This window comes from Babylonia areolata, chromosome 29 (genome assembly GCF_041734735.1).
Source record: "Babylonia areolata isolate BAREFJ2019XMU chromosome 29, ASM4173473v1, whole genome shotgun sequence".
NCBI classification, from domain to species: Eukaryota; Metazoa; Mollusca; class Gastropoda; order Neogastropoda; family Buccinidae; genus Babylonia; species Babylonia areolata.
In genome coordinates this window covers 25,099,702-25,118,885 of record NC_134904.1, presented here as the reverse complement: position 1 = coordinate 25,118,885, position 19,184 = coordinate 25,099,702, and the positions used below count along the sequence as shown (strand labels likewise).

General features: G+C 39.8%; 1 protein-coding gene across 1 annotated transcript in view; it reads left to right on the top strand.

Moving 5' to 3' along the window:
- LOC143302257 (DNA excision repair protein ERCC-6-like) overlaps window positions 1–19,184 on the top strand; it is a 139,389-nt gene that overhangs the window by 23,780 nt on the left and 96,425 nt on the right. Inside the window, exons 3-5 of the mRNA XM_076616847.1 lie at window positions 1,957–2,159; window positions 4,560–4,685; window positions 6,727–6,892. Coding sequence (XP_076472962.1) covers window positions 1,957–2,159; window positions 4,560–4,685; window positions 6,727–6,892 — 495 coding nt within the window. The remainder of the gene's footprint in view (window positions 1–1,956; window positions 2,160–4,559; window positions 4,686–6,726; window positions 6,893–19,184) is intronic.

Sequence of the window (19,184 nt, the reverse complement as noted above, 5' to 3'; positions counted from 1 at the left end):
CCCATCAGTCAGCTCTACCCAGGTAGGCAGCCTGTTGTGCAAATGACTCATGTTTGTAAAGCGCTTAGAGCTTGGTCTCCAACCAAGGATAGGCACTATAAGTATCCATATCATTCATCATCATCATCATATATATAATTGTAAAAATATTTCTCCCTTTCATGTACCGGACCTGATCTTCATTTACTAGTTTATGTATAACATTGCTAAGTCTCTGCAAAGTGCTAGTATTTTATAATCAGAATTGGTTAAAGTTGTAGGTCTCCAGTTTGTCAGTTCTTCTCTTTAATTTTTGCTTTAGGTGCATGAGAGTGGTGTGTGCTTGATTGTTGGATGATTAATATTATAATAATCTGTTTTTCTGTTTCTAAAATCTAAATATATTCTGCAAGACTCATTTTTTTTCTTTGACAAGATAACGCCTTACCAAATCACAATAGAGGGATCTTATTAAAAGTTATTTCAACTTTGCAGATTTTTCATTTGTCAAAATAATGTTCTCATTAGTCATGTAATATATACATATATATATATATATATATAAGTCTGTCAAGCAACTAATTCATTCTACTTACAAAACTCAAAAGTCAAATTCTTTGAATTACTATTAATTATTAAATTTCCAATAATGTGGACCACAGAGAATTTCACTTTTGTTAAGTTCTGTCACTATTTTTTTGTGATAGGAATTTGTTGGAACTGTCAAAAGACTTGAATATTCACAAGAGACACAGTGATGTAACATGCCATCTGACAAAGACAGTAATTGAGGCAACAGGCTATGAATTGATTATTTCTTCTCTGAGAATAATTACATTCATTAGTGTGGAATGTTCATTATTTGTCAGTTCAACTATTCAGTGCTTATGTTTAGTGTCACTATGTCAGTATGTGGATCACCTGATGTATTATCCAAAACACAATTGAAGTCTCCAAGCAAGATACAATTGTTGTCAGTAAACTTGTTGCACTTATTGTGGAGTTCTTCAAAGGCTATTTTTTTTCTGAAGTTATTCAGAGCATAAATAGTTGCTAAATTGAACTCAGGTCTTTCATTGGTTACTGAAATAATTAGGATTCTGTCTTGTGCCATTTTTAAGCTGACATTGCTAGTGAAGTGTTTCACAATTAAAATTACTTCCAGCTTACTCCTGTTTGTAACCTGTTGATGAAAAAAGTTACACCTCTCCAATACTTTTCCCACCAGGTTAGTTTGTTGTTAGTAATATGAGCTTCATGTAGACAAACAACATCAAACTTGTTGCTGTTCAAATAATGAAATATTGATAGTCTTTTAAATTTGGTTTTTAATCCCCTGCAATTCAAAGTTGGTTTTTTTTTGTGTTTTTTTTTATCTTATCCACAAAAACACTTTTTTGTTTAATTTCATTTACCACAATATTGAGTCAGGTTTCCAAAGTCTAAATTGCAAGTCACTGATCGTCAATGTGAAGATCAGTCCCAGTCAGTGTCAGGCGTTACCTATGCTGCACACCTTCAGTACATCAGAATCAGGTGAAGCAGGGTGGTCAGACTGACCACTGACCAGCTTCACCTGTTTTTACCCCTCTGCGTCAGGGATGGCCTCCAGCTACTTGGGTATCTTTGGAGTGGTGGTGAGGGGAGTACCTCAGTTCCAGGGAGGTGCCCAGCATGGCCTGTAGTGAGGGGGGTCATCATCTGGGCGCTTTGTTGTTGTCTTTTTTTACCCCTCCTCTTTTCTTCCACCTACACAACACTTTCTCCTCTCTCACCATTCATCATTGCTCTCTCCTTTGTTGTTGAATCCTTTCTCTCATCATTCACTCTCTCAGTGCACACACGCATGCACAGTCCTTTATATGTATACACATGTGCACATGTATGTTTACCATGACAGGTTTTTTTCACTTATAGTTATAAACAAAAACTGAAAAAGACCCAGCTGGTTTAACTGTTTACGCTGATTGTGCACAGGAATACCTCAAAAACTATGGTGGTCAGGATCAAGAGGAAGAGGAGGAGATGGAAGGAGGGATGATTCAGTTGGGGTCCAATTCAGGATTCTATTTACACAAGGACCTGAACAGCAGGCTTTACAGCCACCAGAAAAAAGGAGTTCTGTGGATGTGGGGGCTGCACAAGAAAAACAAAGGAGGCATCCTTGGGGATGATATGGGGTGAGTGCTTCACTAAATACTACATGAGCTTGAATGGGTTGAATGCCTCATTAAACACTACATGAAAAGATGGATGTGTGTGTTGAAACTAATAATATCCAATACATGAATGATGAGATTTTTAAAATTTGTATTTAAATACGCAGTGCTTAAAAAGTATATATTGCATGAATACTTGTGTGCATCAGTTCAATTTAAATTTCCTTGTCAAATACAGCAAAAAAACAAACAAACAAAAAAAACCACCAACCAAACAAACAAAAAATGCAAGGTGAACCAAAAGTGAAGTAAGAGAAGGAAAACAAAGGTGCAAAGTAGGAAGACAAAGATGGAAAGTAAAAGAACAAAGATGCAAAGTAAGACAGAGAACAAATGAAGTAAGAGAACGAAAAATGCTAAGAAAAATGTGGAGAACACAGGTGCAATATGAGCCAGTATGCAAAGAGGAGAAGAGCAAAAAAGAAGACCAGAGTTTATGAAAATAGTCAACTTGTAGATGCAGCCTTGCAGCGAACCCTTTCCCCTTGGTGTATTTTGAAGATGATGGATGAATGTTTATTAGCCTTGCACCCACCAAACTAAATGTATTATACTGAGAAATGCATTTCATAGTTCTGGGACCTCTTTAACAGCTGATAGAAGACCTTATCAGCCGAGCCATGTGTGTGTGCACATGCATTCACATTGTATATGCACATGTGCTTCTTCTCATTGGTTTATTGTCTGTTTACTACAAGGTGATTTTTGCATTGTATATACACATGAACATGGATGCACATTTGATCTGTTAGTGTGCAGGTTTGTGTTCATATTCAGCTTGTCCTTTCACCAAGAGTGATACTAGTAACAGATACGTGTTTGCCTGTGTATAATGACTCTAAATGTCTGCACACATGCCCGTGTATAATGACTCTAAATGTCTGCATGCATGCCTGTGTATAATGACTCTAAAGGTCTGTACGCATGCCTGTGTATAATGACTAAATGTCTGCACGCATGCCTGTGTATAATGACTCTAAATGTCTGTACGCATGCCTGTGTATAATGACTCTAAATGTCTGCATGCATGCCAATGTATAATGACTCTAAATGTCTGTACGCATGCCTGTGTATAATGACTCTAAATATCTGCACGCATACCTGTGTATAATGACTCTAAATGTCTGTACGCATGCCTGTGTATAATGACTCTAAATGTCTGCATGCATGCCCGTGTATAATGACTCTAAATGTCTGCATGCATGCCCGTGTATAATGACTCTAAATGTCTGCATGCATGCCCGTATATAATGACTCATGTCTGTACGCATGCCTATGTATAATGACTCTAAATGTCTGCATGCATGCCCGTGTATAATGACTCTAAATGTCTGCATGCATGCCTGTGTATAATGACTCTAAATGTCTGCATGCATGCCCGTGTATAATGACTCTAAATGTCTGCATGCATGCCTGTGTATAATGACTCTAAATGTCTGCATGCATGCCTGTGTATAATGACTCAGAATGTCTGCACACATGCCTTTGTATAATGACTGCACGCATGCCTATGTATAATGGCTGTTTTCATGCATGCCTGTGTATAATGACTGAATGTCTGCACGCATGCCCATGTATAACGACTGTATGTGTTTGCATGAATACCTGTGTATAATGACTCAGTATGTGTTTGCATGCATGCCTGTGTATAATGGCTGTGTGTTTGCGTGCATGCCTGTGTATAATGACTCTGTGTGTTTGCATGCATGCCTATGTATAATGACTATATGTGTGTTTGCATGCAAGCCTGTGTATAATGACTCTGAATGTCTGCACACATGCCTTTGTATAATGACTGCACGCATGCCTATGTATAATGGCTGTTTTCATGCATGCCTGTGTATAATGACTCTGAATGTCTGCACGCATGCCCATGTATAACGACTGTATGTGTTTGCATGAATGCCTGTGTATAATGACTCAGTATGTGTTTGCATGCATGCCTGTGTATAATGGCTGTGTGTTTGCGTGCATGCCTGTGTATAATGACTGTGTGTTTGCATGCATGCCTATGTATAATGACTATATGTGTGTTTGCATGCAAGCCTGTGTATAATGACTCAGTATGTGTTTGCATGCATGCCTGTGTATAATGACTGTGTGTTTGCATGCATGCCTATGTATGACTCTTGTGTGTTTGCATGCATGCCTGTGTATAATGAATCTGTGTGTTTGCATGCATGCCTATGTATAATGACTGCGTGTGTTTGCATGCATGTGTATAATCACCCTGTGTGTGTTTGCATATGTGTGTGTGTGCAGTGTGTGTGTGCCTGGTGTGTCAGTGTGAGGTGAGCGTACGGTGTGTGTGGTGCGTGCATGAGACAGACATGATACACATTTATTTTTTCTGTGTTTCAGTCTGGGGAAGACGATCCAGGTGATTGCCTTTCTGTCGGGTCTGTTTGACATGGACAAGGTGCGCACTGTGCTTATCATCCTGCCAGTCAGTGTCATGATCAACTGGGAAAAGGAATTCAATAAATGGTATCTTTTGTGTTTGAATCATTTTTCTTTGTCACTTCTCAGCTACTGCAATTTGTGCCAGTTTTTGAGGATGCTTTAAATTGGTAGAAAATCATCAAAAATTTTTTTCTTCTTCTGTTCAGAGAGACTGTGTGTGTTTGTGCGTGTGTGTGTGTGTTTGTGTGTGTTTGTAATTCTGCGCATAGTTGTGTTTGTATTGTTACAAAAAAGAACTTGTCTTTAGTCAGTTCTGACATTGTTGTTGATTGTGTGTGTGTGTGTGCGTGTGTGTGTGTGTGTGTGATTCAACACATGGGTGTGTTTGTATTGTTACAAAAAAAGAGCTTCAGTCATTTCCCACATTGTTTCTAAAGTGGACACTGAATTAAATGGAATGAACATGAAAGAAAAATTGAATCGATCATTTCTTTCAGCCCATTGTAGACTGGTTCGTGCAGATCTAGAGATTACCTTGTGTTGCGATGTGCTTGAAGTGATAGCAACGTCTCCTTTACTGCCAAAATACAAGAATAATTGAGATAATAAAACGCACAAAAAATATACTTTAAACGGTGTTATTACGTCCAAAACAATGACGTTTATTTATCACACAAAGAAGAGAACAACAACTTTGCTTTAATTAGATATTGAATTTAGGCAATTGACATCAGATGCACCGCAGCAATGAGGACCTGTCAACTTGCTTCGGAACTGAACATACATGGTTCGATACTGCTTGCATGCCTTTCTTTCCTTCTGTTTTTTAATTTACTTATCATATTTAATACAGAATACTTTTTAACGATTTTTAAATGTCTTTTTATCTCTCCTCATGATTCCTTTACTGGATAAAGCGCAAAGTACAAGTGAGTCTTGAAGGCTTTGCATCTTGTTTATTTACCCTGCTATGTAGGCAACCATACTCTGTTTTTGGGGGTGTGCATGCTGAGTATGTTCTTGTTTCCATAAATGAAATGCTGTCATGTATTGCAGTAACTGTAACATGCATATTTGTATACACACGGAAGGGGTTCAGGCACAAGCAGGTCTCTGCACAAATGTTGATCTGGAAGATTGGAAAAATCTCCATCCTTGACCCACCAGGCGCCGTTACCAAGATTTGAATCCAGGGCCCTCAGATTGAAAGTCAAACGCTTTAGCCACTTGGCTATTGCATCTTTATGGTTTTATGTCTATTAGATTATTAATGTATGATCATGGATTATCTTAAAAGATTGATATCTTTAGTACGGTTTTCAAAGAAAACACATTGTTTTATCTGTTTGGTGTGTCTGAGGCTCTGTACGTATTTTCATGTATATGTGTCAATGCAAGCATGTGGACACTACATGTAAGTTATGTTCATATGATGTGTCTACTGCATGAATACCGGAACATCACTCATGATTTACCTGTTCCATGTTGATCAGATTGTAATGCTTGTCAGATGTAACATTTAAGAAGTGAGTGTGTGTGTGTGTGTGTGTTTAAATTATTTCTTTCTTTCAAGTTGAAAAACCACCGAGGCAACCATGTGTTTGCTCTGTATTGTCCATGTGTTCTGTGGGGCTTGTTCAGGATTAAAGAGGCTATGCCAGTCTTGAATAAAAGCTAATTTCTTCTGTCATTGCTGCTGTATGCACATGTCAGATGATAGGTATAAGAGCAAGCCCGGCGCTTCCTTTTTTGGGAAGTGTCTGGGTTTGTTCCAATGTACCTTTTATTTACTTGTGTGCTAGCTGAATTGGTAGCGTAAGCAGCATTGGCTTGAAGTTATGTACCTTATGTGTGGAGATTTACCAATCTTTACTATATATTTATAAATAACACAAGATAAATCCTGGACTTGCTGGCACCATTCCATGAAAATCATTCCATAGGGGCAGATTCTCAAAAGAGAACAACAAAAATGGAAATAAACCCCAAAGCAAATCATTGTCCTCCTTTTTTCTTCTCTAAAATTTTCGCCTATAGGGCTTCATCAGGAGAGCGTCTTGTTTGTGTGTGTGTGTGTGTGTGTGTGTGTATTTATATTGATCATTCATTTGGGTGTGCTACTCAGGGCCCCTGGCATTGCAGTGTATCCCTTTCATGGCACCAGTAAACGGGAAAGAGAGCGAAACCTGGATCGGGTGCAGCGGCGAGGTGGGGTGTTGCTGACAACCTATGGCATGGTGCTGACCAGCTGGGAGCAGATGTCTCAGCATAATGGCAGAGATTTTGTGTGGGTGAGTATTTTGTACAGTTTTTTTAAATTATTTTTTTTATTAAGAATGTTTGGTTACCAGGAAAAATCAGCACAAGTCTTATGCTTTATGATGGTTGTTTTTTCTTTTACTTTTCCTTTTTTTTCCCCCCTCACATCTGTAAACAATATGATTATGTAATCGACCTGTTTTGGTTGTTTGTGTTTATATGTGTAGCTGTTATATTTATGTGTGTATTTGTGTCTGTGGTGAGATGGGCAAATTCATTTTTTTGGGAAAATACTTTGTCAATACCAAATTTGGCATAAAATTAGAAAGAAAAAATATGTTCTTTACACTCATTTTAATTATGATGACAGTGTACTTCAAGGAAGAGCACCCCAAAAAATTGTGAAGAAATAAAAACTGTTTGCACATTCATTTATTTTTTAATTTTAAGTGAATGAATGAATGATATGGATACTTATACATGTATAGCGCTTATCCTCAGTCGGAGATCAAGCTCTAAGCTCTTTACAAACACAGGGTCATTTGCATAACAGGTTGCCTACCTGGGTAGAGCCTGTTGACGGCTGCCATTGGGCACTTGTCATTCATTTCCTGTGTCATTGATTTCAAGCAGGCATACATACACACTCAGACAGACATGTAACATTTTACGTGTATGACCTTTTGGTTTATTTACCCCCACCATGTAGGCAGCCATACTCTGTTTTCAGGGATGTGCATGCTGGGTATTTTCTTGTTTCCATAAACCAAACACTAACATAGATTACAGTATCTTTAACATGCGTATTTGATTTTCTGCATGTGTATACAATGAAGAGGGATTCGGGCACTAGCAGGTCTGCACATGTTGACCTGGGAGATCAGAAAAATCTCCACCATTTACTCACCAAGCGCTGTTACTGAGATTCAAACCTGGGACCCTCAGATTGAAAGTCCAACACTTAAACCACTCAACTATTGCATCTGTCAGTCAACAAATCAGTCAACAAATATCAGCTGAAGATAATTATTGATTACCACAAGAATTACATGAAATATGCTGCAGTCCTTTTTTTTAATTTTTTTTATTGATATAAAGAAAAGGATCAGCAAGAGTGAGTAGTTCTGAAGATATACCATTTTAAGTACAGCAACCCTTATAATTCTGTCTCTTGCACACACAGTTTCCAGCTGTTCTCTGGATTCCTAGTTTCACACCGGGTAGGCTGACTGGAAAAGAAATGGTGAAAGGATCAAGTATTGACATATTAATAGTAGGTGGCGGCAGTGAAAATTTAAATATTGATTACAATGACTGAAATGTGATTTTTGGCAAACAACATGACAATATAAGAAAAGAAAAAAAAAAAAGTAAGTGAATATCTTGATTGGTTCTGAAGATATTCCATTTTAAAGATGTGACGATGTGTACATGCTGTTAGTACTTAATATTTTCACATTTTCACAGTTATATTATACTGTCCATGAGGGTACTGTAATGAAAACTCATATACTTTTAAAAACCATATGATAATGGCATATAGCACAAGAAAACACTAACACTTCAGCAGCAAAGAAACTGGAAAATATATCTGTCAAAGTAGAAGGAAATAGAAAATCAAGACGTGTCAATGTGCACAGAATAGCAATTTTGAAGGTCTACAGCACTGAAACGAATAGACAGTTGCATTTCAAAATAAAATATCTTGCAGATTACATCACAGAAAGTGCACTGAATTTTTTTCAGGCAGAACAGAGTCTCAAACTTTGAAAAATCTTCAATTTGAGGAGTGGAAAAAAGACTGTTTACTGGGGTAGCATGCTGCAAAGATGAATATTTCAGTAACTGTCACAAGTAGGACCATGAAATTTTGTGTGTGTATTAAGTGAAATGTCAGCTTTCAAAATAAATTAAAGTCAACCTTAAAACTTCCCTCTAAAGTTGGCAGAAAAGGAATGATACCTGATTTTCTCATTAAAAAAGGGTGCATGCTGCAGATGAGACTTCTTCAAAATTTTTGTTTTTGAAAAAAAATATTGAAGTTGCAGCCACAATAAGTTACCAGTGGTCTAGGCTGATCATCTTCTGCAAAATTACTACAAATTTTTAAACAAATGCAACTTGAGAGCATTATACAAAATGGGTAGGTTGATGGGGCATTCCACGACAAAGGTTCCCAGGAGGGAGCAAATATTACTTAAGTTGCCAGCAAAAATGACAGATATATGAATCTATTTTCTTTCAGCTCTCTAGTTTTTTCTTCTATCCATGAACCCAGTCATGCATTTCATTGTAGAAGAAACACAATAAATAAGAAAAAAAAGGTGGATGATGCATCTTTATTTCTTCACAAAATGGCATTCACAAGAGAAAATGCACACCAAAAAATCTCTCATTTTTTGGCACTCATAGGTTTCCTGGCATCAGCAATAACATGCTGCTCGCTACCTGAGCTGTTCATACTGGCCTTTTTGGATCATGGAATAGGTCTTGCAAACCCTGCCATAAGCAGCTGTTTCTGCAACATGTTAGATACACAGATCAGCTCATAAGAAAGAACAAATGTTATGTTCAATTTAAAACTTAAAACCAAAACCAGAGCTCTCAGTTTAATATATGTTTAGGCTTTTGTCAATTTCTGAGTGTTTTGAGTGGGAGGAAAACACTGTGATAACAGAATTATAAAATAGTGTACTAACAGGTAAGCATTCATTCAACAGCAACACAAAATTCACCGCACTGAACAATATGGCCGCATTTACCTTTCACACAATAACTCAGATTGCAGCAACAACTTATGCTTTGACAACTGAGGCTGAATTTTTGGGGGTCTGTCCTTTCCAGTTGCTGACAAGAACTTTGCCATCTACATGCACTGTTCATCTTATGGATGTCTTTGTTGCATGCGATTATTTACTCAGATATTCCACTTCAGGGTGCTACATTTCATGACTGAGATGAAAGTATTACTTAATGTCTTATGTATATATGATTACTTAATATTGAATATTTTATTGTTAATATTCACATCATACTTAGTATCTTATTCTTTGATATATATTTTGTGTATTCATCTTTATTTGTGTGTGTATGTGAGAATGCATGTCTTAGATATATATCAAACTGAATATTTCATTCACAATATGTGCATGGTATTTTGCATTTTATCATTTCATGAAATATGTGTTTACTTCCCTTTGTTTTCTGTTTCATGCAGTCTAGATGCACAACATATCATGGGTTACATGAACACCTCCCCCCCCCCCACCACACACACACAATTATACTATGGCTGGATTCCTGATAGTGTTATATAGTTTGACTTGACTGAACCTGATGTACAACTTAGGCTATGGGTGTTATTGTACTGATTTTCTTTTTACTAATTTTAGTTTGTTAAAAATTGGTGTTAAATTTTTGAAGAAACAGGATGTTGCCTGCACTGTTCAAATTAATCATATATCTCTTCACATTACACTTTTTTCTACTCAGACATACACATACTCACAAGCATACATGTGCAAATGCAAACTTGCTCTGGCTCTCTCTCTCTCTCTCTCTCTCTCTCTCTCACACACACACACACACACACACACACACACACGCACACACCTACTCCACTGACAGGAAAGAAATGGGGAAGGGGGATGACTGGAGGGAGGAGATGGTGGGTTTTATCACTGTCAGCAGTCAGGGATTCTCAGCAGGAGCAAGTGGTCAGTGATTTGGCTCAGTGCCAAGTTTGCCACAACCATTGACAACCCCCTCCCCTCTCCTTACCATTGGTGGGAGATTCTCAGAGACAAAGGAGGGGAATGGCTATACAACTCTCAGCTAATTATGAAAGTGAAGTTTGCAGAGGAGAAAGGAGGGGAGGGGGGGGAGGGGTTAGTATGAATTAGTGTTCTTGTTCTCTCTGGAATGTGAGAGCATAGTATCTATCTGTCTGTATATATTGATATAAAGTTTCACAGCTATAGAAGCAAAATGCAACTAGAATATCAGACTTTTGTGTGATGCTGAATGGAAAAAGAAACCATATTACAATTTTTTACTCACTTATTTAACACTCACCGAGTCTGTAGCAGACGACGCTGATGCTGTCCCGAGCACTTCCGGTTTTAGATCCAGATAATATTTTGCTTACTAAAGCAAAAATCAATCAAATATTAGTAATTGGAATTCATGGGCTCCGTTTTAACATGTCCATTTTTCATTCTGTATCAATAGTTTTTGTGTGTTTTATTCCGAAAAAAATAAATCGTGTTCCGATTGAAACACGGTGTTACAAAAACACTTATGAAATAGATCCAAGCTGCTCAGTTACTGACATCGATCAAAATCCTTATTCAAAGAATTTCAGCTCAATATTGTGCATGAAAGTGCTAAAGACATTCGTTTTCAAAAATAATATAAAACTTACCGATGAAACTTAAGATTTTTTTGAGAAACAATGCCATTTTTGTGTTAGATGAAGTGCCGCTCTCCTGTGTCGAATGTTGATTGGGCCGATGCAACTGACGAAGAGGGGTACTTGCTTTTGAATTGCTTGAGCAAATTGCTCATGGATCAAAAATATTAGTTGTGGATACCATTGAAATCAGCAGAAAATGCTCTTTACCGCTCATACAGTATCCCGTAGGGTCAGATTTCTTTTTCGAACTGCGTGAGGCGTTGAAAGATAGTCGAAAAATTCCTGTAACTTTGCGCTCAGATCTAACTACCCTACTTCGCCCAAGGCTTGGAAAAAAACACACGAAAGTTCTCCTTGAACTTTCGCCTTTCACGGCTCCCAGTTTTTCGAACAGTAACCAATGAATGGAAAACAACGGATGCGATTTTTTCCACTATGTGGTTGAAACTAACTGTGTCGCGCTCAGAAAGACGCCGGCCGCCATTGAACAAGGATCGCTATTTCGCGTTACAGTACACTTCTTTTTCTTCCATCCGCGAACTCATTCACGCATTGCATAAAGCAAACACAATAAAAATTAAAAATATGGATGATAAATGATTATTTCGTTTGGATAATTTTTCACAAAATGAAATCAAATTTGAGAAAATGCATTTCAAAATTAGTCAATTTTTTAGGCGTTCATAGGTTTCCCGACATCGGCCATGGGGGCTGCCGCTCCCTATTAATAGCAGTCATTTTGTTATTTTTAGTTGAAATAAAAAGTTCTTCTGCTTAATATAGCTTCGTATGGATGTTACATTGATGCATACCACTGTCAGAAGCAGCAAGATCCTACTGTTTAATGGGACATCAATCTTAGTGTAATATGGGAAATCTTTTTTTTTTTTTTTTTTTTTTTTTGTTGCATTGATCTCACTCATCCCAAATATTATGACTCAACTGGAGTCTCAGAACAGAAAGGCTTTTGTGTTTTACAATGAGTGTGAAGGTCTTACACAAATTATACATTCAGCTAAGTGGTTCTTTTATCAGTAAAAGTACCAGTAGTATCCTCAGTGACTTACTTCATTCTGCATTCCATTTATGCATACCATTTAAAGCACTCAGATCTCATTGAAAGTTTGCAGAACATATTACATGTAGTGAAAGGAGATGAAAGAGGCTGCTAAATTTTATTTTGAGAATTGTTTGTGGAAAGGCCTCATCACTTTGGGCATAATGTCTGTGAATGATGATCTAAATAATAGATGTACATACTTTATGCTGTTACGGGTTCTTCATCATGAAACCAACTCACATAACACATCTGTGTCCAATGTAAGAATCTTACAAAGAGTTTTTCCAGAATACTTTATTATCTGCCCGGTAATCAAGATAAATTCATGTGTGGTGTGAGCTGAAACCCATTGTGACTGGCCTTTATATGTCCTTGGCCTGTGTGAAGGAGCTTTCTATCGTTTCTCTTTTTTATTCTGTCTATTTGAGTAATTCAGTAATTCTTTTGTAACCCCTTTATAATATACCACTCGGTTCACAGTTACAAAAGCAAAGAAAAAAAGTATGGAAAACATTAAAGAAAATAAAAGGGAAAAACACTTGTCCATCCTTGCACCACTTAAAGCTGCCAGACATTCTGATTACAGGAGAAAAAAAAAGCATTTGTTAATTTGCTTGGTTCCATAATCGAGTCAAACTCTTCATCTTCCCATAAATTGGTTCAGTTCCTCAAAACTAAAAGCCTCAAAGAAAAAACAATCTGCAACTTTTCGTCTGACAATGCAGAAATTATGACCTCCTGTTTACTCTCAGTGAATTGAAATCCACTCTTCAAACCTGTACTGATTCCTCTCCCAGTCTGGATGAGATACACTATAAACTTTTAAAACATCTTCATCAAACCTCTCTAGAAGTTCTGCTAAAAGTAGGTAGGACCACTTAAATTTTGAAATTCAACATATCTAAAAACTAATTACACCATTGGAAAGAACATAAAAAACTAAGTTCACATGCAAATTTTCATTGCATTATACCCAGTAGTTTTTAAGAAAACGGCGTCTAAAAATGTGCAAAAATGACGCGTTTTGACAGATTTAACAAATTGCTATTTTTAGACTGTCATAAAATTTTAAGATGAAGACTTACCACATTGTTCTTTGCTGTACTTGGTTCCACCAATACCTAGTTTATGCTGAATTTTTTCTGGCCTACTCAAGAACATGCTTAGAGAGAGACAGTGCCTTCAAAATAGCAAAATATTCAGTTTTGTCAAGTGTCGAATGGCCTGATTTTACAGTGATAACATGCTGACTTATAATGCTGATATCTCAGAAAGTTTTCATGCTACAAAAACATTTCAGATATGTGCATGTTCAGAAAAGCATGTAGAATACAGTTTTTTGGAAGACTTAATGCTATCAGAAATGCAAATAACAATGAAAACAGTCACAAAGTATATGGTTTTTAGTAACAAATGAGCAAGTTTTTTACAATCATGATGATACTATGCTGTCAGATATCACCAGAGTAATTGTAAATGTGCATATTTGACATAACAGAAGTCCAGTCATTTCAGCATCCTTGATTTGCAGTTCCCTTTCTTTTTCACTCAGTTTTGCTTTAAGAAATGACACCTCCTCTGTCGTTGTTCTTAGTTCCTGTGTGATAATGTCCTCATTTTTTTCTTTGCTGCATGCTGGCTCTGGGTCTGAAGTAGGAGGTAGCTGTTTGACAGTTTTTTGCTTCTTCCTGCTGTCTCTGATGACCTCTGCACTTTCAAAAGGAAGTTCTAAAAAATCTTGAAGTGCACTCTCTCCCCCTGGTTTACTTCTGTTTTTACGCAGGCGAGCCTCATCTGCTCTGAGCCTCCCCAGTTTTAATTTGAGCTGTTGGGTTGGTGGCAAATCTCTGACCAGGTGTCATTTATGCAATGTTGCATCCTTTATCCTCAATATCCTAGCTAAGTGACATACTTCAGACACAAGACCAATAGGACAACTGAGTAAAGCCTCACAGTCCTCTACAGTTCCTTTCAAAAGATCTGCACGTGTAATTCCAAACTTCTGACAGGAGGGGCCAGGGAAGATGCATGAATCTTTCCTTTCTTGTAAAAAAACATTCAGCACCACTAATCGTTTCACACTTGCTGAATTCCTTAACTATTGACACCACACGTGGAAAGGTACACTCTGGGAACAATTTGTGTAGAAAATGTTCCATTTCCCCCCAGGTTTTGTTTTCTTGATGCTTTAACATATTTAACTGCATCAAGAGTTTGTTGTTGGATGGAACCTTGGGTGCTGATGGTGGTCTTCCTCGTCCACTGTGTGCAACAGTCGCCCTTAAGGCTTTATACTGATCATCATCTGAAGTACACAGTCATGAAATTTGAGACAGCTCTAATGCTTTAAAATACTTTTTTTTTTTTCATTTCATAGATGCTTTTGCATATATATCATTTATATGTGTGTGTGCATGAGTGTGTGATGAATGTGCACTGATACATGATCTACTAATTTCATTACTACTCCACTGTAATGGTTTCACTTAAATTGATGTAAGTTTTATGTAACAACATATCTTAAACTTATTTCATGTTTACTAATCATAGAAGTTATTTATTCTTTACATCATTTACACACACACACACACACACACTAACTAATCCATACTCAGGCAACCTCATGTATGCATGCTACATCAGTTCAACAGACACTAACTCTGTGCATACACTCTTAGTATATAAGATACATGCTAATGCGCGCGCACACACACACACACACACACACACACACAGACGCGTGAAATTGTCTTGGCGTTTGATGATCAGAACAGAAGTGGAAAGATACACGTGTTCCCATGCTGTCCGACGTCGGTCACAATATTAAACCATCAATCCGCTCTCACTAACTCAAAACCCTTGTACAACAAAAAAATTACTGAATAATCTGACACTTCATCTTCTAGATACAGCTGTCGATCGCGGTAAATTTTTGAATAAAAGATCATAATTGTGCTAAAAAATAACGTGACTGACGAAGCGTTACTGTTCCCAGTTACACATCAACACTGCTGAAACAAAGTTGTTAGGATTCATCCAAACCCACAAAAATATAAAAAATATGATTTAGATTTATTTTCAAAATAAACATATTGAAAAAAAATTTGCTTACAAACCTGTAAGTTGGCGTGTTTTCCATTCTTCAAACGATGATGACGAGCAGACGGCTTCGATCGCCGCCATTGTCGAGCAGCGTTGCGGGATCCGAAATCGGTCACTCGTTTTTCTTCCAAAGCGCGTTCGAGACTCTTTCTTTATAGAAAAGCCATGAATTGCACTTGAAAGTGCATAGTTTAAACTTTCTTTTCTTGTAATTTGCTCGTGATTTGAAACACTGGTTCGTATGTTATAGGGTCGCAAACATCAGTCTCACACTTTCGCTGTGACTTTCAGATCTACTTTCTGTGAAAACCCCAACAAATTTCTAGCCAATCAAAACTTGAGAATCCTGGCTTGCCAGTGACATAGTTTCTAAATTTATACATGGCCAAACAATGCAGCGCGAAACGATCGAGTGACACACATGTTATTCTGCTCGCGCGGCAAGCACGGCGGAGTCTGTCACCGCAGTGAAAATCGACGCGACACCCTTTGTGTTTGAACGCCCGGCACATACCAGTTTGACTCGAATGATAAAAACAAATACCACAGGAAGATAGATGAAAGAATGAACTTTATTCCAGTATAAGATTGGTGTCATTTAATTAAGTTTCGTAGTGAAACGAGCGAGTTGAAAATGGTCAAATTATGGGTCTGGACTGCGCTGTTAACCACAGCCACAGCGGCCGCGGACCGACCTACTAAAAGTCTGTAATGTATGATCATATCTGGACCACAGGCTTATTTCCACCCTCCATGCAGAAAGCCTTCATCATCCCTGTACTGAAGCCAGGCAAGACTAAGTCGAGACGACTGGAGGATGAGCACGGATGCAGTGGATGACCAAGATATCCTTTCGGTGTCTCATCTTGCTCTCTGCACTCCACAGTGCGTTGCTGTAACCGCCTTCCTCTCCGTTGAACCGATAGGTTTCTTCCGCAGATTCTGCCGGATCCAGACTTCGCATACATGGGTAGACACACCCCGGGGGCCAACTGCGTGTGGCATGCACACAGCACAGTGGAGCTAGATGGCCGTCGGTGGCTCTCCTGAGCCGACGCCCTTTTATGGATCTCCATAAGGGTGTCTAGCCACCCGCCTCACCAGTCCCAGAAGGGAGCGGTGGAAGTGCCAGTTTAGTCGTCGGCAACCCGACCCTGAACAGGTTGTACTGGATTACAGGTTACCAGTAGCAGATCTAATGACCTGACCTGGAAATTGGTGGACCCGGACGAGAGAGTGAGGTCGGCGTTGCGCAACTCCTCTTCACTTTAAACAAACCCATCGCGCAAGTCATCAGTCATCCAAAATGACCTTTCATCCTTCATCATTTCATCACCCCCAAGTCCTGTGGCGACAGGCGAGCGACGAAACGACAGGTGTGGGTACACTGGCAGTCGCAGCCGCAGACCTGCACGCAGGCGGCTCAGGCCATAGGGTCGTTCTTTGTCGACAGGAGCAGCGATGGAGCTCGGCAGCCGTCTGAGCGTCTGAGCAGCCCTCTTTAGGAATGCACTGCTCACCTCCCTGGCATGAGGAAGGGGCTAGAAAAGGTGCCCTAAAAATTGCCTGCTCCATATCACCCTGGCCAGCATACCGCGGCTGGCGGGGACCCTACATCAGCGGTCGAAACAAAGAGAAAGAAAAGAAAAAAACAAGGATCGTTCCTCTCACCATTGGTGCTTGGAACATAAGGACTCTCCTGGACAGAGATAACGCGGACAGACCCCAAAGGAGAACAGCACTAGTTGCATCTGAACTTGCCAGATACAACATCGACATCGCAGCCTTGAGTGAGACTCGGCTTGCAGGCGAAGGCGAGCTCTGTGAACGGGGATCTGGTTACACCTTCTTCTGGAGTGGACGAGGAAGCGAAGAGCGACGTGAGGCTGGCGTTAGCTTTGCAGTAAAAACAGCACTTGTCAGCAAGCTAGCTGGAATTCCAAAGGGAGTCAACGATAGGCTTATGACCATGAAACTCCCACTGGCATCTGGCCAGAAGCACCTCACCATTGTCAGTGCCTACGCCCCAACCATGACCAACCCGGATGAAGTGAAGGCGAAGTTCTACGAGGACCTTCACTCTGTCATTGCTGCCATCCCTAAAGCAGAAAAGCTCATCATTCGTGGGGACTTCAATGCTAGAGTTGGCTCTGACTACATCTCCTGGGATGGAGTGATTGGAAAGCATGGTGTGGGCCACTGCAACCCAAATGGATTGCTTTTAACCAACACAGTTTTCTGCCTCCCTACCCGTAACAGGACGTCATGGATGCACCCTCGCTCAAAGCATTGGCATCTCATCGATTATGTCATCGTCAGGAAAAGGGATAGGCAAGATGTACGTGTAACAAAGACCATGTGCGGCGCCGAGTGTTGGACAGACCATCGCCTTGTAGTCTCGAAGCTGAATATTCGAATCCAACCCAAGAGACACCCCCAAGGCCAGAAGGCTCCAAAACGGCTCAACATTGCTAAGCTGAAAAACATCACCATCAAACAGTCCTTTGTGGAGCTGCTGGAAGATCGTCTGGAATCCGCCTCTCTGGACAACCAGAATGTGGAGTCTGACTGGAGGACCCTGCGTGAGCTGATCTATAGTACAGCTTCAGAGACCCTGGGACCCATGACCAGAAAGCACAAAGACTGGTTTGATGAAAACTGTGATGAAATCAAGCAGCTTCTGGATGAGAAACGCCGTCTGCATCAAGCCCACCTGAGCAACCCAAAGTCCACATCAAAAAAGGATGCATACAATGACATCCGCAGGACTGTTCAGCAAAAGTTACGCCAGATGCAGGATGAGTGGCTGAGTGACAAAGCTGATGAGATCCAGGGATATGCTGACAGGCACGATATGAAGAGGTTCTATGATGCCTTAAAAGAAGTCTACGGCCCCACATCCTCAGGATCATCCCCCCTCCTCAGTGCAGATGGGAATACCTTGATCACCGAGAAGGAGAACATTCTTGAACGATGGGCTGAGCACTTCAACAGTGTCTTAAATCGCCCTTCCTGCATAAATGATGAAACCATAGACCGTCTCCCACAAGTCCCCACCAACGAAGCACTGGACGATCCACCAACACTTCTTGAGACCCAGAAAGCAATCCGTCTGCTATCCAGTGGCAAAGCACCTGGCTCAGACTCCATACCAGCAGAGGTCTACAAGGATGGAGGCACTGTGCTGACTGAGAAGCTTCATCAGCTGTACTCACTCATGTGGAAAGAAGAGACGATCCCCCAGGATTTCAAAGATGCATCTATCATTCACTTGTACAAGCGAAAGGGGAACCGGCAAGCCTGTGATAACCATCGGGGCATTTCCTTGCTCTCCATCGCAGGCAAGATACTTGCCAGGATCCTACTTAACCGCCTCACAGCACACCTTGACCAAGGTCATTTGCCTGAGAGCCAATGTGGATTCCGGAAAGAGCGCGGAACCACCAACATGGTGTTTGCTGCAAGGCAGCTGCAAGAGAAATGTCAGGAGCAAAATGCTGATCTGTTCTCCACCTATGTCGACCTCACTAAGGCCTTCGACACCGTGAGTAGAGAGGGACTGTGGAAGATCATGGCCAAGTACGGATGCCCTCGGAAATTTATTTCCTTGGTCAGCCAATTCCATGAAGGCATGCAGGCTCGAGTCCAGGACAATGGTGAAACATCTGCTCCTTTTGCTGTCACAAATGGTGTCAAGCAAGGCTGCGTCCTGGCTCCAACGCTGTTCAGCCTCATGTTCTCTGCAATG